The sequence below is a fragment of the Heterostelium album genome (assembly GCF_000004825.1).
Source record: "Heterostelium album PN500 unplaced genomic scaffold PPL_scaffold11, whole genome shotgun sequence".
Taxonomy (NCBI): Eukaryota; Evosea; class Eumycetozoa; order Acytosteliales; family Acytosteliaceae; genus Heterostelium; species Heterostelium album.
In genome coordinates, this window is record NW_008805073.1 from 1,464,262 (window position 1) to 1,490,633 (window position 26,372).

Consider the following 26,372-nt stretch of genomic DNA (forward strand, 5'->3'; position numbering starts at 1 on the left):
TTAAATCAAAAAATATATTTTCCTCAAATAATAATTAGCTAATTTTAAATCAAAACAAATTATCTTTTAAAGAATAAGTTTATTAATAAATTATTAATATTAAATAAAGTTTAAAGAAATTTTAATTTTAAGGATATTGATATGTGTTAAAAGCAATGAATGGTAACGTTATTGTGTATCGTTCACAAATTTTAAACAAATTTTAAAATAGAAAACAATTAATTGTTATTTTTTGAATAAAAAAAAGATAATTTGTTTAAAAATACGAAATCTTAATTATAACTATTGAGATAATATATTTTAATTAAAATATCAAAATTTATATTCATTACAGTTAATTATTAAAGAAAAGTTTAGTTTTTGGATTTTTTTCTAAAAAATATTTATTTTGGAAATAAATAATTAATCGTGTATCCACCAATAATTTTAATTATAAGTATAAAAACTATTTATTTTATAGTTTCTGTTATATTTTATAGTTTATTTGTAAAAGTTTTATATAATTTGGATAAAGTTATGGAAAGATATATTTGATTTTATGATTTTGTAGAAATAATATTATTTTTTGTACCATTAATTTTTTTGAAAAAAATTTATCCTCATAGCCCAAAATATTTATAGAAATAAAAAAAAAAGATAAATCGATGTTACAGGTAGAAAGTTTTGAGTGAAATGAATGGAATATTCATTATTTCCAGAGTGTCGTTGGATCGGAAATTTAGATTGATCAATATATTTGCTCATCTTTGCATTTGCTGATTATTGTTTTTGCTATTATTATTTTGTTTTTTGGGGTTTAAAAGATAGGCTTGGTGATTACCATTTTGTATGATTAAATTTGAATTGTGGCGCGATATCATTTGTTGTATTGCGATTGGGATTTTGAAAGAAACCAAATATTATTCCAATTATTCTGTATTTAATTTGAAATCATTCTTTATATTTTCTTGTGAATTCCACTATAAATACTGGTTATTTGTTGTTGATTTTTCATTTCACAAACAATTATACAAATAAAATTTGTTATATAAATAAATAATACTTATCTTTTCAAATCCAACATATTTAATTTAATAAATATTGAAAATGGCAAGAACCAAGAACACTGCACGTAAAACAACTGGAGGTAAAGTTCCAAGAAGAATGATCTCACAAAAGACTGGGCCAATGGAGCACCTTAAGAATGCCAATCTAAATATCAGTGGTAACGTTTCATCAAATTATTTTAATCTAATTAAATTTTATTTTATTAATATAACTTTAATTTTTTTTATTTTTATTAAATAATTTTACATACAATTACTTTAGGAGGTATAAAGAAAACACATAGATATAAACCAGGAACAGTTGCACTTAGAGAGATCAGAAAGTACCAAAAGACAAGTGAATTGTTGATTCGTAAACTACCATTCCAACGTTTGGTGAGAGAGATTGCTCAAGAATTCAAAACTGATTTGAGATTCCAATCATCTGCAATTGCTGTATGTTAATTATTTATTTATATTATAAGCTGTTATTATTATTTAATTTTTAGTTTTATTATTTTGCCAATTAAGTAACGTTACTAATATTTTGTTTTTGTTTTTTTATCTTTTTCACATATAGGCATTACAAGAAGCATCTGAAGCATATCTTGTTGGTTTATTTGAAGGTAAATATTACTATTACTATTATTATTATCTGTATCTATTCTATTAAAAATGATATACTAATTAATTAATTTTGATCGATCTATTTGTGCTGAACAGACACTAATTTATGTGCGATCCATGCGAAAAGAGTCACAATCATGCCAAAGGATATGCAATTGGCAAGAAGAATCAGAGGTGAAAGAGCATAACCTGTTTATTTGAATATTAATGTTAAAATAATATTAATTGTGTACAACAATAACTATATATGATTGAAATCAATCATGTTTTGTTTTTTTTTTTTTTTTTAATCTAAAAATAAATAAATAAATAAATAAAATTAATTTAAATTTCCAAAAAAAAAAAAAAGGGGGTGAACCTCAATTCAATTATTTTGCGATAAAACATAAAAAATCACCATTTCTCATAAAAATGACTTCAACTTTACTTAAAACTATACAAAGAGAATACAATATTATTCAACAAGAGTTTGTCTGGGCTGTCCAATAGGGAGAGGGTGAATTTCGCATTGGAAGATTGTTTTAAAAGATAAAGGGGTTGCTAATATCTATGGGCTAGATTATAAGTACATTAGCAAGCATAAAAGTAGATCAATACAAAGGGTATTGTTTAAACAATGGATCACAAAAAGAGAGAAGATCGCTCTAAGAGGTATTGTGAGCTTTCAGGAAAGACTATCCCAAGTCAAACAAAGAAAGGTAAAGATCATCGATAAGAATCTGATCAAATCAAAACAAGAAAATGAGCAACCACTGGTGGATAGCTAAGCTAGATTATATATATGAGAAAGATGTTTCATTAGACAACACACATTAAAAGGGTGAGTTGTTTGTCCATGAAATGAATATCTATCATTGATATCAAATCAGCTCGCAGTACCAACATTACTCAATGCTTGTTTGTTGAGTCAGTAGCGCATACCTTTTTTAACAGAAATGCAAGTGTTCTATCTATTTAGGGCGACAACAGTCCAACATTGGATATTTTATTCCTAATCCAAGTGGTACAGCATTTTGTACCAGATAGTATCACAAAAAATTAAAAATTTATTTTTATTTTTTTATATTATTAAAGATATATTAGATTAACCTAAATGGTAATAACTAAATAAATAAAATAATTGTTTATAATATATTATTAAAGGGTAACCAAAAAATTCTTTGAAAATAATAATTGTTTATTTTTCTGTAATGAGCACACATCCACATTTATATAATTAAAAATAACCTATTGATTTTGCTGAATGCTTTCATTAGGAAAGATAATAATATGTCACAGTCTTTTCAATCACCATCACAAAAGACAGACTCGATCAATAACAACAACAACAACAACAGCATCAACAATAGTAACAATAACAACAGTAGCTTAAGTTTTTGGAGTAGAGCATCTTCAACATCATCTTCCTCCTCTTCCTCGTATACATTATCATCTTCAAACTCAAAGTGGCAATTCAATAAAAGAAAGATCACAACTGATACAACTACCTCTACCACCACCTCTACTACAACTACTACCACTACAACTGTAGAACATAATAATAGTAATAGTCTTAGTGATAACAATAGCAACAGTAGGTATTATAATATTTTAATAATCAATCTTACACTCTATTAATGATTGAATATTTTAGGTAGTACACCAAAGTCAACACTTACACTTCTACAAAGATTAAGTAATCTTAGAAATCTGACAAACAACAACAATAATAGTAGTAGTTTGACGAGTAACAAGAAAATTGAAACATCAAATGTTTTAGAGAGTACTAAAGATGAAGTGGTTCAACCAATAGCAAAGATTTCGAATGAAATTAGTAGTAGTAGTAATAATCATGATAGAAACAATAGGAGTGATAATACTATCATTTGTAATGATGATAGTCTGACACAACCAGATGAATATTCAAGTACATCTTTAGATAATAATAGCAATAATAATAATAATAATGGTGGTGGCGAAGAGAGTAGTATAGTAAAAAAGGAAACTAAACAATCATCATTCGATGATTTCGATTTATATGAGGTGGAAGAAGAAGAATCTAGACCGAAACCACCACCAAAGAAATCGAAATCAGAGATCATTTTACCGGATAAACCGTCTATCGTTAAAACAGTAAAGAGTTCACCTTTACCCAAAAGTAGATCGAAATCAACAATATCCTCAAGTCAATCTCCTTCAACATCCTCTTCATTATCTTCAACTACAATAAGCAATACACCAACCAGATCTAGATCTAAATCAAAACTAAACAAATCAATCGATCAAATTGAAATTGATAAACCAGATAAGAAACCAACAACCACAACAACAACAACAAAGAGGAAAAAGACAACATCCGCAAAAAGTAAAAAGAAGGCAAACAGCAATAAGGAGGATGAAGATCCATCTTCAGATGGTAAAGAAAACAGTGATAGTTCATATGTATCAGTAACAGCGAGGATTTTGAAATCAAAGAAATCGAATGTAAATAAGCGATCGAAACAATCTTTAAAGATGAGTTCTGGGGAATTCGATGATAGTGATAATGATGATAAATATGATGATAACGATATTAATCATTATGATAAAGAGTGTGTTAATGCCAGCTATAGCGACGACGACGACGATGATGATCATGACAACGATAGTAATTGGTCATCTCAGCAACAGATCGAAGAAATATCATTCGATAGTGAGGAGAGCGAGTTGTGTAGATCGCTTCAATCCGATCAACCTAAAGTAGTACTCAGTAGTCTACTTGATATTGCTAGTAGACTTGTATCTGACACACACGCTACATCACTCTCACTTCGTTCACTCAATCTAATGTCAGATCTAAACGATTCACTTTTAGGATTGACCAATAGTGTAAACAACAACAACAACAATAATAATAATAACAGTAATAATAATAACAACGATAATGTTTCAAATAATAACAATAGTAATAATACCGATTCAAATAAAAATAGACCAATATTGAATAGTGAAGATCTGTATCAACAGTTTCTTTCTGTATCTACAGATACCACTTCTACTTCCACCGCTACCTCTTTATCTCAACAACAATCATCACAACAATCACCTACATTAGGTTCATCAAATAATAGTAGCAAGAGAGTAAAGAGATCTTCTTCATTGGGATCAATTAAAGATGGTGGACATGATGGATTACAAAACAATGCAATTAGTCCAATTAAGATGAGCCAGAGTCATAAATGGTGTAAGTTCTCACCACAGGAATATAGAGATGTTAATTTGTCAGCTTGTTTCATATACTATGCATTGTCCTGTCAACACTCCAACCTCGATCACTTTACACCAGAGACACTGAGGTATCTACTTGACCAAGCCACTGTAATTCCAGAGAACTACCAAGTCGAATACTTTACGACACCAACGAAACTACCGAAATCACCAAAGTCACCTGGTGGTAGAAGATTAAATTCTACACATGTATGTAATTCTAATATTTTTACATTTATATACATCTTAACACTAACATACAAACAAATGTACATTTAAACATTTAAAAATCAAGTGTACAGCAATTAATAATTTGTTTCAAAACTATGTTGGAGACACTGCTAGAGCATCGTCTTCGGTATCATCGATTGCAATTATGACACTTGCACAGCTGATATCGCACAAGCACTTTAGCAATGCTCTGAGGAATCAGTATAGAGATTACGATATATTGGAAGGTCTAATTAAACTACTATCTAAATATACATTATATTTGAATCCATTGATAGAAGTATGTATAACAATCAAAAACAACCATTGGTATATGAAACTAACTATTGTTGATTTAGACAACTTCTGTATCACCTAAATTCATTGGAAACATAGAGAGAATATTAAAGATCATGGAAGAGTGTGTAGCTGAGAACAAACTAAATAGAGCACACATAAGTTCAATAAGATCTTCACTTTCTATATTCATTACATTGATATCATATTTACAAAGTATGTTGTTCTTAATAATAATAATTACAAATACTAATTACTTATTAATAACTTATATATATATAATACAGATTTGATGGTTAAATATAAAGAAAGATTAAGTGGAATAGATATTAGAATTGGAGGTACTGAGTGTATCATGTCGATACTTAACTTTCTTTTAAATATGACTCATAATAATCGATTAAGTTCGAGTATCATCGGATCATTAGACTCTCCCTATAAATATGAATCAAAAGAAAGAATAGAAATAGTTGATAATGTTAGTGATTATATAGATAATATATCAAAGAATATTAATATTAATAATAATAATAATAATAGTAATAATAATAATAATAAATCATTAACACCAAAAAAGATATTATATCTAAGTCAAATGGCAAGTTGTAAACACTTTGGTATTCAAACGGTTATCAATTTGCTCAAGATAGAGGTACCAGAGAAGTTTGATATTGCGCAACTCTCTGTGACTCTCTTAGTCAATCTGGTGGAGAACAATCCAGAGAATCGAGAGAGATTCCGTTCGAATCAAGGTGCCATCGAATCGATTCTAAATATCTATATGTGGAGAACATCTGAGCGTACACTCACTCGATTCACCTCAAAGACCCAAGAAAAAGTGGCTTCGTCGTATCTGGTTATTCTAATTGGATTTCTGGTGAAAGACAACCCTACCAACCGGAAGATTGTCGACACCATGCTGCCTAGTGACCGGTCGTACCTGCCCATGGTTAATCTACTGAAAGATTTCATCCTATTCCAAGGTGGCAATGGAATTCTATCAAAGGAAATCTATAAGATTTGTGATAATCTAATAACAGATGTATTCTTAAAAGAGACTGCAACTACTATGTCAACAAAGCAAAAAGAGAATGAAGAGAAATCAGATACTACCATTCAACAGCAACAACAACAACAACCTACACAATCTGAAATTCAATCAGCACTTAAAGACTATATTGAATTCAAGAATAAGTTTGAAGAGAAATATCGATATGGTGCATACGATCAAGAATCAGATAGTGATGGTGATGATAAAGATAAATCAAAAGAAACAACCAAATCTACAACATCAAAAACAACAACAAAATTACAAATAAACTAATTTGGTTAATTAAATTAAAATTAAAGGTAAAGTTGTTTTAATTATTAAAGAGTTTCGATTCTAAAATGTTAAGTTTGAACAACAATTTAATTCATGGAAGGACTTTAATCAATCAATCTTATCTAATAATTTAAAATAAACACACAGTGTGTACTTTAAGACTTTAGAGTGAAATTGTATTATTAGATTCCAGTTTTGTGAATAGTTTTCTACTCCCACTCTTTGGTGAATCAATGGGAAGCCACCTGACCCACATCATATTTTTTTGGAGTGCCCACTAATTTTTTTCGATTATTTTCAAGTTTTTTTTTGGTTATTGTAATTGTGTGTGTGATTAACAAAAACATGAATCGAATCGAAGATTTGGGATAGATTGATTTCTTTGATTATTGATTTTTTATTAAATTTTTATTTAATTAAAAATAAAAAAAAGGTTATTATGTTTTATGCAAACAAACCAACACCATTGATTATCTCCCTGATTAAACATAGCAAACAAAAAAAAAAACAGCACTCGTTTACAGATTTATTTGTTAATTGACTAAAGATTTTTAGAGTAATACATAAAATAATAATAATTAAAAGTAATCTATCTATAATAGAAATAATAATATCTTAATTCGTAACGAAACACTAAACTATTTATGACATTTAAAAGAAAAGAAAAATAGTAAGTGATGTTTGAACATGATTTACTTTTTGGTTTTTTAATTTTGCTTTGGAAAATTAAAAGTGAAATTATAAGAAATGAAATGGTAGAGAATATTAAAGATAGGTTATAAAGATAACCATGTTTTATTGGTTATTTGTTTGTTGGTTTCTCCATACCATTTCAAAGATGTGTGTATGTTGTTTATTTTATTATTGTGTATTCACCACTATCTTTTACCACCATCACCAAACACAATTCCACATTCATTGTATTTTTTGTGGGTGTGGTAATAAAGGTGGGGAATGTGTTATTTTATTTTATTTTATTTTATCTGTAGATAAAAAAAAAACAATTAATAATATTGCACAAACTATTATTGGATGGACATTAAATTTGGAAAAAATAAATAAATAGATTGAGTGTTTGTTTGTTTTAAAATATTAGTGACATTATATTAATTAAAGTTTTGTGAGAATATAGTCAAACAGTCACAAAAAATGAAATTAACAACTAACAAACTATCATTAACTTCCCACACATTATCAACCCACCCAATATCACACCGAAATGAACAAGTTCATTCCTATTAGTCAAGCAAACAAACAACAATGCAAAAAAAAAAAAACCAAAAACCAATCATCCGTCATCAATCACCTATCATCTACCCAATTCCCCATTCATTCCCACCCCCAAATTACATACTGTTAGAGATATAACATTTTTCATTTCCTTTGCTTTCCTTTTATTCATTCATCAGACCAATATAATAATGTGAAATCATTTCCTCAATTCCTTTATTGTTTTCGAATGGTGTGCAATTATAATTATTAACATCCTATATAAAATATGTGTATGTATGTATCTATCGCAGCAAAGCAAAAACATCTATATTAGTGAATATAAATGTGTGCTATTAATACTTTTTGTTTAAAATTACCTTTGAAATTTTAAATAAAATTGAATCAAAAGTGTTGAAAGTGTATTGCTAGCAACCATTATCTCATCATCATCTTTATTATTATTATAATAAACAAATTTTATTTTGAATTGAAAATTAGTATTAACAGCAAATATATCATTTATAAAACAAAGAAAAGCAAAGTAGCAAAGTTTAGCAAAACAAAAACACAAACAAAATCTAGTTTACATTAATATATAATTACCATACATCATCTTCAAAAGTAGTATCATAATCGTTGCTAACAACAACAATAACAACAATAACAACAATAATAATATGTTATAATTATTGTTCATTCCCTTCCCTCTTTCCATAAATTTTTTTTTTTTGTCAGCTTACATAGCAAATTGTATCAGTTTATCAAGTTGCAACTAGTTTATTTTTAATTCACTTAGTTATATTTTATTTTATTTATTTATTTATTTGTTTGTTTGTTCAACAACATATGAGATTATAGTAATTTGTGAACAGTTCTTCTATTTTATTTATATGATCTTATACCCTACACCTCTTACTCAACAACATTGACAAATAAGAGGACACAACCAATTCAAATACAATCACATTCACATATATACACAACGATACAGTGAAAACAGCAATATATCTGATATTGTCTTTTCGTCACCAGATAATATAATATCAAACACTCACTAGCAAAAAAAAACCACTAACATCACAACAACTGAACAGGTTAACCCGTTTTTTTACACTATTTATTTTAAAACATCTATCATTCACTTGTATATCACATATATATATATATCAGTTCAATATCAATAATAGTTACTAACAATTTATAATAATTGAAACATTCAGATAAATACATTAAAACAATATCTAATAATCAATAGGTCAGGTTGAATACATACTTGTTATCTTCATTTTAATTAAAATTAAATCATATCATTTTCATACAATCAATCAATTAGCCAATTCAAACCAATCAATTAAATTAAATTCAATTCAATCAGTTAGTTATATTAGTATTCTAAATTAATAGAGTAAAAGAAAAAGAAATACAAAGTTTTATAAAGAATGAAATTTGGAAAAAAGAAAGAGAAGGAAGAAGACTCTCTAAGTCCAAGTAAGAAGGAAAAGAAGGAAAAGAAAGAAAAGGATAAAAAGGAATAAAAAGAGTAAAAAAGATGGTAGCAATGATTCATCGTCTGCAACCAGTACAGCAGCATCACCACAACCACCAACGAATGTCAGTGCACCCAGTGGAAAGGTGTTTGGATCTAGACTGATAGACAACATGGAGATACCACCAATCATTATTCAAACCATAGAGTATTTAGAAGCGAATGCACTTCAAACTCCTGGAATATTCAGAGAGAGTGGATCACAACAACAGATCATGCAATATCGTACATTGTTCGAACAGGAGAAGCCAGTGGTTTTCCAACCTCACGAATGTCATGTCGTTGCATCCATCCTTAAATTATATCTTCGTGGACTGCAAGACCCACTTTTATCTTTTGAAAATGTATGCTTAAACATTACATATACTCATCATTCACAGTTGACTAAAACTCCTGATTTAAATTTAGTATAATATGTTTGTTGCATGTGAATCTATCAATGATGAGAAGGTTAAGCTTGAAGTTGTAAAGAAAGTCTTGAAGTCTTTTGCCATTGACCAATCTAAAGGTCTTAAAGTATATATTTGAATTCTTGGTTAAAGTTGTTGCTAATTCCGAAACCAACAAGATGACTACTGATTCATGTATGTATAAACAAAGTTTAGATTATACAATTGATAATCAATGCCTGTTTTTTATTAATATAATTGTTATTTTATTATTGCTAGTGAGTGTTGTATTTTTACCAACAATTTTAAGACCAGAAGCACATACCGATCAAGAGGTACTACAATTCACAGTTGAAGACTCAAAGAGCACAAAGACATTGATGGCGACCATCATTTGCAACTATGAAAGCATCTTTGAAGACAACAGTCTGTTTGTTAGAACCAGACAGACCAGAGCAATCACAGAGTTCTGTACTACCAATCCACACGTTAAATATCCACAGCAATTAAATAAAGCACCATTACCACCTCCACCAACTCTTTCCATTTCACCGGGCAACTCATCGGCATCAACACCTTCACTCATCAGTCCAAGAACAATATCCATCCCAACACCGTCGCCATTACCAGCCATCCCAATTCCAAACAACAACAGTCTGAGTAATACATCACCCAATATAACACCAAGCTCAACACCAACATCTAGCGCACCATCTACACCATCTTCATCATCACTACTCATCGCAACAACAACAGCTACTGCCTCCACTTCACCACCACCACCACCAACATCATCGCCAGCATCGACTACATTTACTTCACCACCACCATTTTTAGAGATACCAACTTCAGTACCATTTACACTTCCACCAATACCATCAAGTCATAGCAACAGTACATTATCAATACCAACCTCATCTTTACCACCATCTACACAAACACCACTTTCACCGACACCCAACGCAACAGAAGAACCAAAAAAATCACTTCCAGCACTTCCCGACAAACGAAATAATTTAAAAACACCACCACCTTTACCCGCCAAACCACCAACTCTTTTTGTACCCAAACCTTTGCCAAGAGTAGGTGAGGCACCCGGATATAATAATAAATGGTTTGGTGAGCCGGAAACAAGACCACGATCAAGTACAACAGCTGTCTAATCGAGACAAAAAATCTTAATAAACAAACAATTTATTTATAAAATTAAGAAAATTATCAATTTTAATTGTCAACGATTGGGATTTATTAAAAATTTAATTTTATGATTTAGAATCCAATACAACAACTCCAACAAAGACAACCACCATTAAATACATTGAAATAGCTAAAGATGATATTGTTGGTTCCTCTTCTTCCAATACATCGATATTATTTTTTGGATTCATGATTGAAATACCATCATTGTCTTCAAAGTCAGCTACATCATCACCTATGAACGATACTAATTCTAATAAACTTAGTTCAAAAAAAAAAATAGATAAGTATTGATATTTGAATGTTGAACTTACATCATTTTGTTTTTTTTAATTGATACTAATTTTTGTTCATAATTTGTAGAAAGAGTGGACTATTTATAACAAAATTTTAGGTAATATAGACATTTGACACTAAACTACCTTAAAAGATGTGTCATACCTTAAATTTTAAAATTAATAATTTTTTACAAAGAAAGATTGCTAAAGTAAAGAAAAAAAAAAAGGAAATGATAAAATAATGTTTATAAAATTTTAATCTACTGCACTAGTTGATTAAATTAAGGCTTTACTATTTTCCATATAATAATAAATACTACTGCCAACACAATTAATAAAATCAGACCCATGATTAGCTTGTCTGTTGCCATTTTTCTTGCGAATGCTCTCATTTGTCTGGTTGCTAGTTTTAAATTATCTTCCACCTGATTGAGGTTCTCATCTATTTTTTTTAGTTGTTGATTTTGATGTTCCATTCCACTTAAAGTATTTATTCCAATCTCTACCATTTCAACTCCTTGAGCCTCCATTCTGGTTATTGCTTCTTTATCTTGTTGTTGCAGTCTCTTTGCTTGGGCCATATCTTGATTATATTGATTTTGTGCTTGGTCGTTTATTGGGATGGCAATTTCCCCTGTATTTGTTGGATCACCTTCATTTTGTTTCTCTGCCCATCTCAATTCATTTTCAAGCTTACGAAGAGTTTCATCGTATTGCTTTGCTTTTGTTTCATATTCAGTTTGTTCTTTTTTCTCTAATATTCTATATTCTCTTCTAAAACTCTTTAAATCTAAAATTAAAAGAAGATTAACAAATGTTTTGGCTAATTTAAATAACTATTAAATACAATACAATTTCTTGCTACTTTTAATCTTTCATCTAGATGTTCAGCATTTTGTCTTATATCTAATATATTTTTTTTTTTCTTGGCTGCAGCTGATTTAATATCTTTGATTCCTTTTTCAAGCTCTACAACTTTTAAAAAATCTTGTTCGTATTCGCCTAATAAAATCGTTGACATATATATTTATTTTATCTTATATAATTATTTTTTTTTAATTTATTTATATTAATTGTTTTTTTTATTCACCAAAGTTTTTATATATAAATAGAATGAGTTGTTATAAGAAGGAGTTTTTTAATTATACAACTTTCCCTCATTCACAGTTTTTGTTCAAAGAATTTTTTTCACCACAAAAATTTTTCAATCACCGAATTTTTTTCTCAATAGTCTAACAGCATTGCATGTTTTTTCATTATATTTGATGGAATTTATATTATTTTCTTTATTTGTTATTGTCTTTGGGTAAGATCATCTTGATTATAATATTTACACATAAAAGTTAAACCTAAAGTTTGATCACCTTTTGGAGCTAAATCAGGATATTCAAATGGAATGTCATCACCTTCTCTTTGATATCCGTAGGACTTTGAGTACCAATTGAAAATCTCTTCACGGCAACTGATTATACTGAGTATCGATTTCTTTACTTTCCAAACCTCTGACATCTGACGTTCTGCGACGTTCATCAAGATCGAACCAATTCCGTCACTCTGATATGCAGGGTCAACAGCCAGCATATGAAGCTCACCAATATCCATCGATGTAGGTTGTCTATCACATTCGATACATCCAACAATCTCGCCGGTCGGTTTCCATTTTGCTGCGTTGTCAATGCTTGCGCCATCTACGTTGTTGTTGTTGTCATTGTTGTCAGTGTTTGCAGCATCAGTGTTTTCAACTACTTTCTCTAATACAAAAAGAACATCCAAATCTCTACTCTTTGCATAGTATTTCTCTAGCTGCTCTACATTCAAACGGATACCGGTAATCAACTCTTTAGTGGTAGTCCATGATTCAACATCAGGTTTGCCCAAGAAAGCCCAACTAACGATTTGAACTAACTTTTCGAAATCTCTTGGTTCAGCGTATCTACACAACAATTTAGTGTTTGATTTTTTTGTTTTAAAATATTCATTCATTTTTAGATATATTGTAATAAAGTGTATAAAAAAAAAAAAAAAGCATTTCGTTTAAAACGTGTCTTAAAAAATAAGTTTTTTTCAAAAAATGTAAATTAAAAATTAAATTAAATTTTTTTAAAAAGATATTTAAATTTTTTGATAAATGATGGTAAAATAAGATGACCTTTCATTAAAATTTAGAGTGTTTCAGAACTTTGGATGATGAATGCAAATATTTGCATTGAAATTTCTTTTATTTATCAAATAAAACTATTTTTTTTTTAAATAAGTAAACTGGTAGAGTTACAAGATAATAAAGAGTAGTAAAATTCACTTCCTGGGTATGGTGGGTTCCAACTAGTATAGTAAGTAGCAACAAAAGCATAACTATTGCTCAAAGCTACACTTATTTTGATATAGGAGACGATTCGGTTGGTATTTGAATTATAAACAGTTCCTAATCCAGAGTATGTTCCATCTTGATTCTGAGTTGCATTGACTATAAACGTGTTGCTTGGATTCTTTGCATCAAAGGTATTGAGTACACCATTTTCCATTGAAAGTCCTGCAACAACTGGTGCTGAGCAATCCGAAGAATCTTGATGATAAATCCAAAGACCTTGAGTAATCGGAGATGCTATTTTTTTTTTTTGGTTAATAGATTATAATATATTTTTTTATTAAAAAAATACTTACATCTAACCAATAAAATTAAAAAGAATAAAAAGACAAAATACTTTAACATCCTATAATATATATATTTAAGAAAAAGTGATATTGTAAGATCTGGATGCCATTCTTTTTATAGATGTTTGACGAGAAACGAAAAGATAAGATTTTTACTTTTTTTTTGGAACCCAAGGATTTTTGTTATTCTTGATAGTTTAAAACTATTAGATTTGATTTGTAAAGAATTAGTTTAATTTTTAAATATTAAGGATATATGTTTTTGTCAAAGATAATCATCTATTTGAAAAGTTGAAGGATTTATCAATATATCGCTCGTCAAACTTACCAGGATAAATGATTTGAAGCCGATTGTTAATATATCACCAAAGTATATAGATTTTAGTTAGATGTTTAATTATATTTAGGTAAAGCGTTTTATTATATGAAAACAGTAGCAGAGTATTCATCTACTATATTTGATTCGTCGTCTGAAGAATCATTACAAGTCGATAGAGAATAGTAATAAGTATCACCAGTAAAGCCGCTGCTAGAAGAATAAACGGCTATGAAGGCAAATGGGTTGTAAATGGTACCTTTTACGTTGGTATAGGCGTAGATATGTAGATTTCTATAGAGTGCACCGTATCCTTGGAATGTTCCATCATTGTTAACCGTTACATTGGTCAAGTAGAGGAAACCCTCTGGTGAGATTGTACTAATCATACCATTTTTCTTTACCAGATTCATAGTTTGTGGTGTACTACATTTATTTGAACCATGTAAAGTCCATTGTCCTGCTGCTAACTCCTCTGTTTATGAAGAATAATAATAATAATAATTATAATAGTATTTAAGTATAAAGCAATTAAATATCAAAGTGTAGTGATGATAGTAAACATACTTGCAATTGTAAATGTATTAAACAAAGCTACTAATACAATAAAAGATATAATTAATTTATTCATTTCTATAAGTGATTTAAATGATTAACGATAACTTGATTATTTAACAATTATTATTGATTTTAATCATCACATTTTTATCTTTCAAGATATCTTTGATTTATTTTAAAATAAATATCTAGATATATTAATAAATTTCGTCATTCTTCCAGAATTCTTGAAGATATTTCATATCGGAAACTCTGCCTACCATCTTATGTTGTGATCATATTTGTTGATTATTTGGATATGTTAATGACTTGATACACACAAATTGTAATTTGAAATGATGAAATGAAAGATAAGAGTTATATATATATATATATATATATTCAATATTGGTAGTTATTTTATTTATTATTGTGGTAAAGTATCTTGAATTACACCGGTTGGATCTTCACTCAATACCAATGGCAATACCTTACATTGGCTCCATTTCATCCATTCTTCTTTTATGGATTGTGCACTCTGGTCGCTGAGTGTAATTGAAAAGAGTGCGTCGAATCCACCCGCACCAGGAACACCCGATGCAACACAACCTAGAACCTCCATGGTATGATCGGCAAGGTTTGACTGCTCGACTGGCTCCAATGGAACATCGGCTAGTTCACCCATCTTTCTAAGTAATCTTCTGATCTCTAAAAACGATGATCTAACCAATTGAATTTGCTTGATAACCTGATCGTTATTACCTTTCGATAGTAACTCTAACCATTTAGATTGCGAGGTACTAGCCAGCAATGAAAGTGTATTGAAATAACTATTACTGTCGCTACCATGCAACTGATGTAACTCATTGAATGCTTTCTTTACCAAACCATTTGAAGTATGTAAGTCATCCCAAAGTTGTTTTGCTAAAAATCAAAATAAATTAATATAAGTATTAGTTTAGCATTCATCTCTAGGCTAGACTATATTAATAACTTACATATCTCTGGATTTGATTTTCTCCATTCTAAAACTTTCTTTACCATCACAGGAGTATTGGATCCAATGCTTACGTCTGCCAACAACAATTGTAAGCCAGCTGGCAATGCCATAGAATGATGTTCATTATCCCATTTTCTATAATTATCAAGTCTATTTTTAAATTAGTTATATTGATATTGGAATAATGTTTAATTAAATGTCTGTAGATAGCTTTTAAATACATACTTGACAGAGTTATAATCTTCTTGTAAAACAGATTGAAGTAATTGCTCTGGTGTTGGTGTAATGTTCTTATCGTAGTGATCTAGAATACCTTGAATGAGATCCGGTGAGAATCTTCTATATACTTGACTACCGAATACAGCTGAACTGATATCGAATCCACTTCCGATCTTGCCTTGTGCAACACAATGACAGAGCTGAGCAAGATTATGTAAAAGTGTCTTTTCACGCAACAACTTGACTTTATCACTCTGATTCTTCAAATCGATCACCTTGAAAAACGACAATAGAGCAGCAGTCAACGAGCTAACCAAAGCTGCAGAACTTCCCAAACCAGTCTTTTGTAGCTCATCCAATGTAGTAGTCAAAGGCAGGAATTGTGGTAAAGTCTTTAATGATTCATATGATATTGGTAAACCTCTTTGTTTTAACTTTAGTAAAATAAATAAAAAAAAAGAAGTTGTTATTACATATAAAACTACTAGTAGTTATTAAATATTAACATACTTGTGGAATTTGAGAATAGAAATCATTTGCACCCATAATAGTTATATATAAACCTTGCATAAGGATATCGATGAATTGTGATTGTTCAATGAGTGACTGAATGACAATGAGTGTATAGAACAGTGTCTTCTCAACGTATCTATTCTCTTTGTAGGTGGTTGGATTTGCTGGTTGTATTTCGATGACCGACGGTTGATTAGGACGATACACAATGTGATATTGTTGCTCCGATTTGAACTGTGGTGATGACAATGTCAATTTATAATGATGGTGATCACCATTACCTGTTGTTACTGTACTATTTTGCTGTTCGATAGGTTTGATAGTAGTATAGAACCTTGAATTGATAGTGAAAACAATACCATCAAACAATCTATCTAAAACCAAGTAACCACCTGTAACCAACACTTTTCCAGGTGCCGAACAACATACTTCTTTTTCACAACTACTCATTATTTAGATCTATATAATATATATTTCTATTAAAGTAAATAACTATATTAATATTAAAATAAGATTAACCAAAATAGAAAATAAAAAACACAATGTCAGACGAAACCTGTTGGACAAATTTGTCCAACACATTTTTTTGATATACTTTTCATTTTTTATTTTTTATTTTTTTTGAAAAGGTTATTATTTTGTTTGTTTATTTATAAATAAATTTTTCTAAGTTCATTTGGTGTTGTAATGATATTACATTGTGGACACCATTTCTTAACTTTGAGTGCATTCAACCAACATTGTTCACAGTGAACATGCCAACACTTGATACTGACCAACGGAACTTGATAGTTACTTAGACATACCAAACAATTCGGTACATTCTGTAGTAGCTTGTCTTGTTCTCTTATTCTTTCTTTTAATGATTCAATTATTATACTATTACCACCATTATTACTGTTATTATTTACATTATTATTTACATTTTTTGTTGTTGTAGTTGTTGTAGTTGTTGATGTCGTTGTTGTAGATGATGATGATGGTGCTGTTGTTATTAAATGATTTAAACTTGGTTTTTCTATTGCTGATAAACTATCTACTGTGTATTGAACTTGTCCGTATTGAACAGTATCATCTTCCTCTATGTCCAAGTCGATATCTTCGTTGGTTGCATCTTTGTGTCTCGGTACGATATCGTGATAGCCATTGGGAATCAAGCTGCATGCACGAATACGTGTTTCACCTGCAAACTCATATACCTCTACGCCTGGTGGTAAATCAGAGTAGTCTTCTTCCTCTTCATTGGCTTTTCTCTTGTTTTGTTGTGTTGTTGATTTAGGTGGTCTACCTCTTCCTCTCTTTGGTGTTGTTGTTGTTGCATTTGCATTAGCATTTGCATTTGCATTAGCATTACCATTTCCACTCTCTAAACATCTATCTAAATGTAAGTTGAAATCACTCATATCTCCACTAACTTGCTCTCCACAAACAAAACATTTCTGTATACTATTATTACTATTATTACTACTATTACTACTGATGTTGCTTGTACTATTATTATTGGTGGTAGTGGTGGTGGTAGTACCGCTGCTGACACTGCTATCAATTGAGTTTCTTGATGAATTTAGTAAAGTTGCAGATCTCTTTTCTCGTTTCGCTCTGATGTTGCCAATAGATTGGTTGATGTCGTCAAACTCTGAAACAGTACCGGTTGCTTGCATGTGTGTCTTTATCAATGCGTTGATTGTCGATGATCTTCTTGGTCTATTAGCTGACAGTGTTTGATAGGATCCGGATTCATCCTCAAAAGATGGAAGACTTTCCTCAGATGCCAACTTCTTCAACTCCATCTCATAATGCTCCTGATATTTATCTTGATCGATCTTTATCTTACAGATAGGACATATCGATTTAGATAGATAATCTCCGTCATCATCCTGTTGTTGTTGTTGTTCTTGTTGTTTTTGTTGCTCCAACAGCTTCAATTGTTTCTTTGTTAACTTTGGTGATGCTGTATTGGCAGCTTTTGGTGGCGATGCCAAAGGAAATCCATTATTATCTAATTTTACTTTTGCTTTATATTTTAATTAAGATAGAGAAGAGAAGAGAAGAGAAGAGAAGAGAGATGTTAATAAACATTTAAGTTCTAATTGTCTTGCATCTAATAATTGATATTTACGAGGTCTACCACGTCCTCTTTTCACTGGTACTAATGGTTCAACATCTAAAGAAGATGAAGGTGTTGCTATTGGGGTTGTTGAATCTATTGAATCTATTGAAGCTGTAGTTGTTGTGGTGGTTGTTGTTGTTGGTGTTGCTAGTGTTGCTATTGCTACTGGTATTGCTATAGCTGGTGCCGTAGTTGCAGAATCTGAAATCGGTGTATTTAAAATAGGCATATGCTCTTCCAAAAACGGTGTTTCAGTGATACCCTCCTCTTCATTTTCCAATAGTGAACCAATACTACTACTTGCTAACTCTTCATTCTCCTGTGTTGACAAAAGATGTTGTTGCTCTATTGTTTGTTCTTGATTCAAGTGTTGTTGTAAACTACTATTACTATTTGCTATAAATTCTTGAAATGTAGATTCTGAAAACATCATATTTTAAACTATCGATTTCTGTTTCTTACTATGAAAAAATAAAATAAATTAAAAAAAAAAAACAAGATTTAAATAAACATCCGACTACGCCGAGATATATTAGATATTTTATTAACAATGTTGGGTGTGAGTGTGTGGTGAACAACAGATGGATGATGTTGTTTGATAGATTTAGATTTCTTTCGTCTTCTCAGATCACAATCATCAATTTCACTTTTGGCGAAAGCGAACGTTTTCATCAATTCAATAATGTCATTGGCATGCCAGTGTGAGTGTCGCACCTCGCTTCACCATGGTGTTGCACCAGCGACTCGTCTGCTTGCACGTCAAAACTTTCTTTTTTTTTTAATTTTTTTATTTTTCATTAAAGAAGTTCGTTGGTGTTTTTTATTAAAAAAAGAAATTCAAAAAGATCGACCACAGCCCCATACAAACAACCACACCTTTTCACGACTTTTGATGAAAAACTAAACAACCACTTAATATAGAACAAAATCTTTTTTGTTTACATACAAAACAAAAAGCAAATAAAAAATGAATAAAACGATTTGTTTGATATTTTTTTGTTTTATTTAGTTTTTCTATTTTTAATAAATAAATAATTAATACTTAATTATTACTATTACTAAATTGTATCATCAACAAACACTTGTATGACAAACTAAACAATTTCATCCATTGATCAACCTTTTACTTTTTTTTTAACAATTATATTACACACGATTAGATTATATTTATCATTTATATAAATCTTTTTTTAAATATATATTTTCAGAAATGACAAAAACAATAGGTAAAAAAAAGAATAAAGATTTCAAATTTCTATATTTTTTTACTTATTAATTTATTTTAATAGATTATGGAGAAAGAGAATATTGGGATCAGAGATATGAAGATGATAAAAAGAAGAGACCACATTTCGATTGGTATCATGGTTATAAGACTTTGAAACCATTCCTTTCTAAATATTTTTTAAAGTTGGACAGAATTTTAATGCTTGGTTGTGGTATGTTTGGAAATTTAGTGTGAAAAACAAAACAAACAATTTTTGTTGCCGACATGTTGTTGTTTACTAATAATCGTATCTTTAAATTTAGGAAATAGTAAATTGGGTGAAGATATGAATGACGATGAATATAAGGAGATTGTAAATATTGACTTTTCAGATGTATTAATACAAGATATGAAGAACAGAACCGTCGGTAGAGAAGGATTAGAGTATCTGACAATGGATGGCAGAGATATGGACTTTGAGAGTGATTCTTTCGATTCTATTTTTGACAAGGGTACAATCGATGCTGTGATGTGCAGCGACGACGACAATTCCAATGCAAAGCGAATGATTACCGAGGTTTCGAGAGTGTTGAAGCCTGGTGGTTTCTTTGTGGTGATGACCTATGGTTCACCAGAGAACCGATTGCCAGTGCTCAATGTTGCCAACTACAACTGGACCGTCTACATGAGAATGTTAGGAACATCTCCAGATGCTCAAAGTAATCAATGTCACTATATCTACATTATGAGAAAGAACATAGCGAATTCCGATAACTCTACAGCCGATCAGGCTTCCCTACAACAACTCAAATCAATTGCAACCAATCCATTCGATCCAAGTACCGAACATTTCGAAACCTATTTATATTCTTCAGTTGGAAAGATTGCATTAGAAGTTACACCAGTAGTTAAATAATAAAGATTATCTTTTTTTTTTTCTCATTTTATTTTTCTTTTTAATTTGATAATAACACAAGTATGTCTTCAATTTGATATATGTTACAAATAAAGAAAGGTCAAATTCAATTTTATATAATTAACAATCTATTGATTTACCATTATCTTTTACTATTCTTAACTACTAAATCAAATCCAGATTATTTCTGAAAAAATTAGGTATTGTTTTTTTTTTTTTAAGCTCCCATTGAAAAACATGTTTACTTTTTGGAATCATTTTGTACTTTAGAATCTTAGTAGATAGATATGAATGATGGAATCAAATTCTTTCAAAAAAATAATAAATAATAAATATTTGTCAAGTTGTATATTTAGATTTATAAATGAGTTTGGAAGTAATCAAGTTGCTAGATACTACAAGTGGTCTCACGTGGTTGTATCTCTACCAACGTTGCTCACCTATGGTTATTTAGATCAGTTGAAACGCTCGATCGATAATAATTTGATATGTTTTGTATCACATCATCAAGCCTCAGCTGTCCATGCTATTGATCTGTTCAATCACATAAGAATCTACTTGCACTATATCATTAGGTTTGGCTATTACGATATGATAGTGTATCTCTCTAGTAAATATAGAAATAAGAATTGGTATGTCGCAGACTGTGTAATCAATTCACTGGCGTATCGTCGTTGGAATTTCGTTCGATTCTTCATGGAGAATAGATTCTCTGAGATCGATCGGGAGTTCTACCCAAAGATTATATCTTCTGCAGCCATCTCCACCGACATGGATATATTGAGATACACATGCGAGAAACTCAATTACTTTCAAATCGACAAGCTATCTTTCTATCATCTGGTGGAGTGTGGATATTCCAATATCGTTAAGTACTTTCTCGAGCCTAATCAAAGCAATAAGAGCGGTACAATGGAATGTCCTTCGGAAGCGGCAGAGAGAGCAGCTCAGAGATCTGCACCAAACCTACTAGAGTATTTCAGTGAGAATCATCCATCGACAATAACAACTAAAGTATTGGATACACTTGCCAAGCAAGGTGATTTCACACTCCTTAAGAAGCTAATTGGCCGTCACACTAAGGTTGAATGCTCTACTTTGGCAATAGATCAAGCGGCAATGAATGGAAAGCTAACAATCGTTCAATGGTTAACAGAGAATTCAAAGAGTGGATGTTCTACAGACGCGCTAGACTATGCAGCTGAACGAGGTCATCTAAATATTGTTGAATATCTGCACCATAATCGAGTGGAAGGATGTACAAAGCGAGCATTAAATTTAGCAGCAACAAACGGTCACCTGGAGGTCGTTAAGTTCTTACATTATAATCGAAGTGAAGGATGTACTACCGCTGCAGCAGATGGTGCATCACAGAATGGACATCTTGAAACACTTCGGTTCCTACTGGACAATCGTAGTGAGGGTTATTCAAACCAGATATTAGACAAGACAGCCAAGAGAGGATCGATAGAAACACTCAAATTCCTTGGAGAGCGAACTACAGATTTGAAAGTACACAGCAATACTCTTAGCAATTGTTCAAACTTTGGGTATTTAGAGGTGATCCAGCATTTGGTGGAAGTCTATCGAGTTCCAATCGATAGCAAATCGATCGAAAAAGCAATCATTTTCAACTATATCGATATAGTTAGATATCTGCTGGCTAACAGTGATGGTGTTCATAGAAGATACCAATGTAGTCCAGAACAGTTGAAAATGATCATAACAAGCGATAACCTTGATATGTTAAAGTTACTTTGGGAGTATCAGACATTTACACAGCTGAGTTTCGGTACTCTCGCATTACATGGTAGATTTGAAATGATACAGTACTCAATAGATAATAAGATTCATCTGTATGGAACAGATATTACTACACACATGTTTAAACTCAGAGGATTTCAATCTAGATTTCCATTACGACATGATTTCGAACAATGGTATTTAGATTTATTTGCAAAAATAAATATTACAAATAAGTGATTGTTTTGTAAACCAATTAGAATAACAATAAATATTAATAAATTACTGTTATAATTTAACATTTTAATTTATTAATTATTAATTAACAGTAAGGTATATTTAAATAAAGAGATTGTTTCATTTTTTCAATGGAACATTTTGGACCATAAATATGAATATTGTTGTCAAGAGCATATTTAAACATTTCATATCTGTTGTTATACGAAAGTGTCCTGATACATAGTTTTGCACATAATTTCTTCTCCCATAGAATCTTTAGTAGATCAAAGTAGTTTTTCTCGACGACTTTTATCATTCGCTGATTGTTGCATTGGATAGGCTGGAAATCAGCAAACTCTAGAAGATATTTAAGCATAGTTGTGTCGTTATTCAAGATAGCCAAATCGATAGCGGCATCATTATATTTCATACCACATTCCTGGTGAAGGTATTTGACGACTTCAAGGCGACGCGATGATACACAGTTGTTAAAGATGTTGGTATTATTGAATCGTAGTGAGGGACCTCCTTTTTTAATTGAAATAAGGTATTTCAATACTTCTAATTGACCTGCATGAGCTACTTTATCCAATATATTAACGCCATACTGTTCGGTTCGATTGTCAAGCAGGAATTTAAGTGTTTCAAGATGTCCATTGACTGCTGCGCCTTCTGCCGCCTTGGTATTACAACCTTCACTTCGATTATAATGTAAGAACTTAACGACTTGTAGGTGACCGTTTGTTGCTGCTAAATTTAACGCTCGTTTTGTACATCCTTCCACTCGATTGCTATGAAGAAACTCAACAACACTCAGATGACCTCGTTCAGCTGCATAATCTAGTGCATCGGAAGTACATCCAGTTTTGGAGTGTTCCGTTAACCACTGGACAATATTAAAGTGTCCGTTCATCGCTGCTAAATCAATCGCTGCTGTAGTACCTCCAATGCTATGCTGCTCAAGTAGTTGACGCATAATACCCAAACTACCTTGCTTGGCAAGTGTATCGATGACTTTGCGTGTTATGGTAGATGGATGATTCTCACTGAAATACATAACCATTTCATTGCTCTGATAATGTGCAGCGTCGACGGCGGAATCGATTGGACACTCCATAACACAGTTGTTATTCTTGCCATTCGGTTCCAAGAAGTATTTAACCACATCAAGCTTACCACCTATTATAACAGAGTTTAGGTTGTCTTTTGACAGATAGTATCGGTCAAACTTTTCACATACGTATCGGACTATATCGATTGAACAGCCTATTGCGCACATTGACACAGCCACCGAAATCAATGAAGAATTGAAATCTGAGAATCTATTGTCAACGAAGAACCTGATGTATCTTTCCTTTCTCATAACTAAAGATCTATATAGTGCGTTGTGCAATGACCACTTTACATTTTTAAACTTGTTGTGGAAGAACTCGAGAATCTCCATATGATCGAATCTGACAAGGTACTCGAGATGATCGTTGAACGATTGGAAACTGAGATTGTTGTTTCCACGAGTCATCTTTTCTATTATCGGTAAATAACCATAGCTCATTGCTGCCGGTATTGAACAAACAACATCATTCCATCTTAATGATTTAATTTTCGATAATCTACTTGTTATTTCTTTTACATAACTAAATATCAACTTGAATAATATTTTATTTCTAAGAATATTAAAAAATTTGATTGTTTGTAAGTTATTCATTTTCGAAGTTGAAAAAACAAAAAAGTAAAGAATTTTAAGTTTTGTTAATAAAGTATTTAATTCTTAATCTTTTACCAACATCTAATTTATTTTAAGAAACTTACAAGAATTTTTAAAGACTTATTAATAATTTTAAGTTGTACACTCAAAAGACACGTTATACTTCTAGATTCAAATAACTTTGTTATTTGAAATATAAATATATTGTAGTTAATAAGAAAAAAAAAAAAAAAAGTCAATTTTTTAATTTAAATAAATAAATAATTTTGATTTATTTTAGATTTTAGAGTTGGATCTAAATGATATTGGTTGTTGTTGTTTATTGAACCAAAGCCAAGACTAAGAAAGTAAGGGCAGCGACAATAATCTTGGAGACTTGGACTCCTGAGGCATCATTGGTTCCTCCAGCGGCAGTAGTTCCTCTTGGTGGGAAAGTTCCTCCAGCGGCAGTGGTGACTGGGGCAGAAGTTTGACCGGTGGTAGTTTGTCCTGTTGGAGAGAATGTTTGTTAGTTATATTTATCAATTTAAAACTTACATGTATCGATCGCTGTTAGTAGATAAAGAAGGATGGATTTTTATAATTTAAAGAAGGATGGATAGTTGATGAACTTTTAAATATATCTATACCATTTGGAACACAGATCCATGTGCATGGGGTACCTATTAATATTAATAATTATTTGTTAGTATTTGTTGTTAGATTTATTAGAGAATAGAGAATAGAGAAAAGAGTGATAAGAGTACCAGTAGTGGTAATAAGTTTTGTAGTATTGTGTGTAATAGTAGAAATAGATGCTGCTGTAGAGAATGAAGTAGTGGGTGTTGTGCTTTCAGCTACTGTTTGTGAAGTAGTGAATTGTGTTGTAGTTGGAATAGATGTTGTTTGTGATATAGTGATTGGTGTTGTAGTTGTTGTGGTGGTTGTTGGAATAGATGTTGTTTGTGATGTAGTGAAAGATGAGGTAGAAGAAGTAAGAGGAGGAGTAGTAGAAGTAGTAGAAGAAGGAGTAGTAGTTGTAGATATTTTACCAGTGACAACAGTTGGGGATGGAGTTCCAGTGGTTGGTGGTTGAGTTGGTGGGGTAGTTGGTGGTTGAGTTGGTGGTTGAGTGGCTCTGCAGGACATATCAACGTTGATATCGACGACTTGGGTTGAGGTGTAGAATACTTGACCGTTTCTTGAGAATGAGCATGAGAACCATCCAGAGAGACCATTGTTGACGTTCTTACCGTTGGCACCAACACCGACTTGCAATAACATACCGTCGAATGGAGTCAAGTTCATTGTGACACCGTCGACGCTACCACCGTGACCGACGAAAGATGATTGAGCTGGATCGATTGCGTAGTATTGCCATGTGTTTGGATCGACTGGACCTTGTGGAGCGTAGGCGTTTGGCTTGAGTTCTTTCTTTGGTGTTCCGGAAGCTTGCTTGTTGAAGACCATCTTGACATCCCAGGTTGGAACAGATGATCCGTCAGCTGGGGAGATAACTCCGGTGATTGTGATTTGGTTTCCGTTGTTGGCTAAGTTACCGTTGTTTCCGACAAAGTTGTAAGTAGTGAATCCACCTGGAACGTTTGGATCAGCAAAGGTAATTGCAGAACCACCTACAGCGGGACCAAATTGATCTAACTGTGCAGAAGTTAATACTATAATTAAAGATAGTATAAATATTAGTATTCGTGTATATATATATAAATATTAGAAACTATATTTATTTAAACTTACCGTAGTTGGCACAGTTTGCATCAATTTGAGCATAGATAGAGCCAATCATAAGGGCTACTAAGAATAATCCTTGTATTTTCATTGTTTGTTGGTAATATTAATTTAATAAATAAATAAATAAGTTGATACTATTAATTAAATAAATAAGATTGTTTGTATTTATATATTTAA

At 31.0% G+C, this 26,372-nt stretch overlaps 14 protein-coding genes across 14 annotated transcripts; 6 read left to right on the forward strand and 8 right to left on the reverse strand.

Annotated features, from left to right (window-relative positions):
- Positions 1 to 1,086: 1,086 nt before the first annotated feature.
- PPL_09944 (uncharacterized protein) lies at positions 1,087 to 2,740 on the forward strand (the record flags this gene model as incomplete). Its single annotated transcript, XM_020580731.1, has 4 exons — positions 1,087 to 1,204; positions 1,309 to 1,481; positions 1,606 to 1,651; positions 2,727 to 2,740. 4 exons carry the CDS (start codon positions 1,087 to 1,089, stop codon positions 2,738 to 2,740), a joined length of 351 nt encoding a protein of 116 aa, XP_020428771.1.
- Positions 2,741 to 2,921: 181 nt separating this feature from the next.
- PPL_09945 (uncharacterized protein) lies at positions 2,922 to 6,708 on the forward strand (the record flags this gene model as incomplete). The annotated part of the gene is made up of 6 exons (XM_020580732.1): positions 2,922 to 3,225; positions 3,286 to 5,087; positions 5,173 to 5,388; positions 5,447 to 5,600; positions 5,672 to 5,989; positions 6,350 to 6,708. The coding sequence occupies 6 exons, from the start codon at positions 2,922 to 2,924 to the stop codon at positions 6,706 to 6,708; spliced, it is 3,153 nt and encodes a 1,050-aa protein (XP_020428772.1).
- A 2,651-nt stretch (positions 6,709 to 9,359) lies between these two features.
- Positions 9,360 to 9,879, forward strand: PPL_09946 (Rho GTPase-activating protein; the record flags this gene model as incomplete). Its single annotated transcript, XM_020580733.1, has 2 exons — positions 9,360 to 9,408; positions 9,470 to 9,879. 2 exons carry the CDS (start codon positions 9,360 to 9,362, stop codon positions 9,877 to 9,879), a joined length of 459 nt encoding a protein of 152 aa, XP_020428773.1.
- Positions 9,880 to 10,034: 155 nt separating this feature from the next.
- gacQ (RhoGAP domain-containing protein) lies at positions 10,035 to 11,018 on the forward strand (the record flags this gene model as incomplete). Its single annotated transcript, XM_020580734.1, has 2 exons — positions 10,035 to 10,050; positions 10,135 to 11,018. 2 exons carry the CDS (start codon positions 10,035 to 10,037, stop codon positions 11,016 to 11,018), a joined length of 900 nt encoding a protein of 299 aa, XP_020428774.1.
- A 99-nt stretch (positions 11,019 to 11,117) lies between these two features.
- PPL_09948 (uncharacterized protein) lies at positions 11,118 to 12,351 on the reverse strand (the record flags this gene model as incomplete). Its single annotated transcript, XM_020580735.1, has 4 exons — positions 11,118 to 11,313; positions 11,367 to 11,425; positions 11,648 to 12,120; positions 12,168 to 12,351. 4 exons carry the CDS (start codon positions 12,349 to 12,351, stop codon positions 11,118 to 11,120), a joined length of 912 nt encoding a protein of 303 aa, XP_020428775.1.
- Positions 12,352 to 12,623: 272 nt separating this feature from the next.
- On the reverse strand, positions 12,624 to 13,313 carry PPL_09949 (GNAT family N-acetyltransferase; the record flags this gene model as incomplete). Its single annotated transcript, XM_020580736.1, has 1 exon — positions 12,624 to 13,313. The coding sequence occupies one exon, from the start codon at positions 13,311 to 13,313 to the stop codon at positions 12,624 to 12,626; it is 690 nt and encodes a 229-aa protein (XP_020428776.1).
- Positions 13,314 to 13,576: 263 nt separating this feature from the next.
- Positions 13,577 to 14,040, reverse strand: PPL_09950 (uncharacterized protein; the record flags this gene model as incomplete). The annotated part of the gene is made up of 2 exons (XM_020580737.1): positions 13,577 to 13,932; positions 13,992 to 14,040. 2 exons carry the CDS (start codon positions 14,038 to 14,040, stop codon positions 13,577 to 13,579), a joined length of 405 nt encoding a protein of 134 aa, XP_020428777.1.
- A 362-nt stretch (positions 14,041 to 14,402) lies between these two features.
- On the reverse strand, positions 14,403 to 14,929 carry PPL_09951 (uncharacterized protein; the record flags this gene model as incomplete). The annotated part of the gene is made up of 2 exons (XM_020580738.1): positions 14,403 to 14,773; positions 14,866 to 14,929. 2 exons carry the CDS (start codon positions 14,927 to 14,929, stop codon positions 14,403 to 14,405), a joined length of 435 nt encoding a protein of 144 aa, XP_020428778.1.
- A 333-nt stretch (positions 14,930 to 15,262) lies between these two features.
- PPL_09952 (uncharacterized protein) lies at positions 15,263 to 17,017 on the reverse strand (the record flags this gene model as incomplete). The annotated part of the gene is made up of 4 exons (XM_020580739.1): positions 15,263 to 15,759; positions 15,834 to 15,985; positions 16,061 to 16,488; positions 16,565 to 17,017. The coding sequence occupies 4 exons, from the start codon at positions 17,015 to 17,017 to the stop codon at positions 15,263 to 15,265; spliced, it is 1,530 nt and encodes a 509-aa protein (XP_020428779.1).
- A 200-nt stretch (positions 17,018 to 17,217) lies between these two features.
- On the reverse strand, positions 17,218 to 19,110 carry PPL_09953 (uncharacterized protein; the record flags this gene model as incomplete). Its single annotated transcript, XM_020580740.1, has 2 exons — positions 17,218 to 18,581; positions 18,687 to 19,110. The coding sequence occupies 2 exons, from the start codon at positions 19,108 to 19,110 to the stop codon at positions 17,218 to 17,220; spliced, it is 1,788 nt and encodes a 595-aa protein (XP_020428780.1).
- A 249-nt stretch (positions 19,111 to 19,359) lies between these two features.
- On the forward strand, positions 19,360 to 20,800 carry PPL_09954 (class I SAM-dependent methyltransferase; the record flags this gene model as incomplete). Its single annotated transcript, XM_020580741.1, has 3 exons — positions 19,360 to 19,378; positions 19,967 to 20,116; positions 20,208 to 20,800. The coding sequence occupies 3 exons, from the start codon at positions 19,360 to 19,362 to the stop codon at positions 20,798 to 20,800; spliced, it is 762 nt and encodes a 253-aa protein (XP_020428781.1).
- An 80-nt stretch (positions 20,801 to 20,880) lies between these two features.
- PPL_09955 (uncharacterized protein) lies at positions 20,881 to 22,808 on the forward strand (the record flags this gene model as incomplete). Its single annotated transcript, XM_020580742.1, has 4 exons — positions 20,881 to 20,899; positions 21,023 to 21,077; positions 21,145 to 22,656; positions 22,781 to 22,808. The coding sequence occupies 4 exons, from the start codon at positions 20,881 to 20,883 to the stop codon at positions 22,806 to 22,808; spliced, it is 1,614 nt and encodes a 537-aa protein (XP_020428782.1).
- Positions 22,809 to 22,865: 57 nt separating this feature from the next.
- Positions 22,866 to 24,281, reverse strand: PPL_09956 (uncharacterized protein; the record flags this gene model as incomplete). Its single annotated transcript, XM_020580743.1, has 1 exon — positions 22,866 to 24,281. The coding sequence occupies one exon, from the start codon at positions 24,279 to 24,281 to the stop codon at positions 22,866 to 22,868; it is 1,416 nt and encodes a 471-aa protein (XP_020428783.1).
- An 864-nt stretch (positions 24,282 to 25,145) lies between these two features.
- Positions 25,146 to 26,283, reverse strand: pspB (prespore protein; the record flags this gene model as incomplete). The annotated part of the gene is made up of 2 exons (XM_020580744.1): positions 25,146 to 26,122; positions 26,202 to 26,283. 2 exons carry the CDS (start codon positions 26,281 to 26,283, stop codon positions 25,146 to 25,148), a joined length of 1,059 nt encoding a protein of 352 aa, XP_020428784.1.
- Between the last annotated feature and the right edge of the window lie 89 nt (positions 26,284 to 26,372).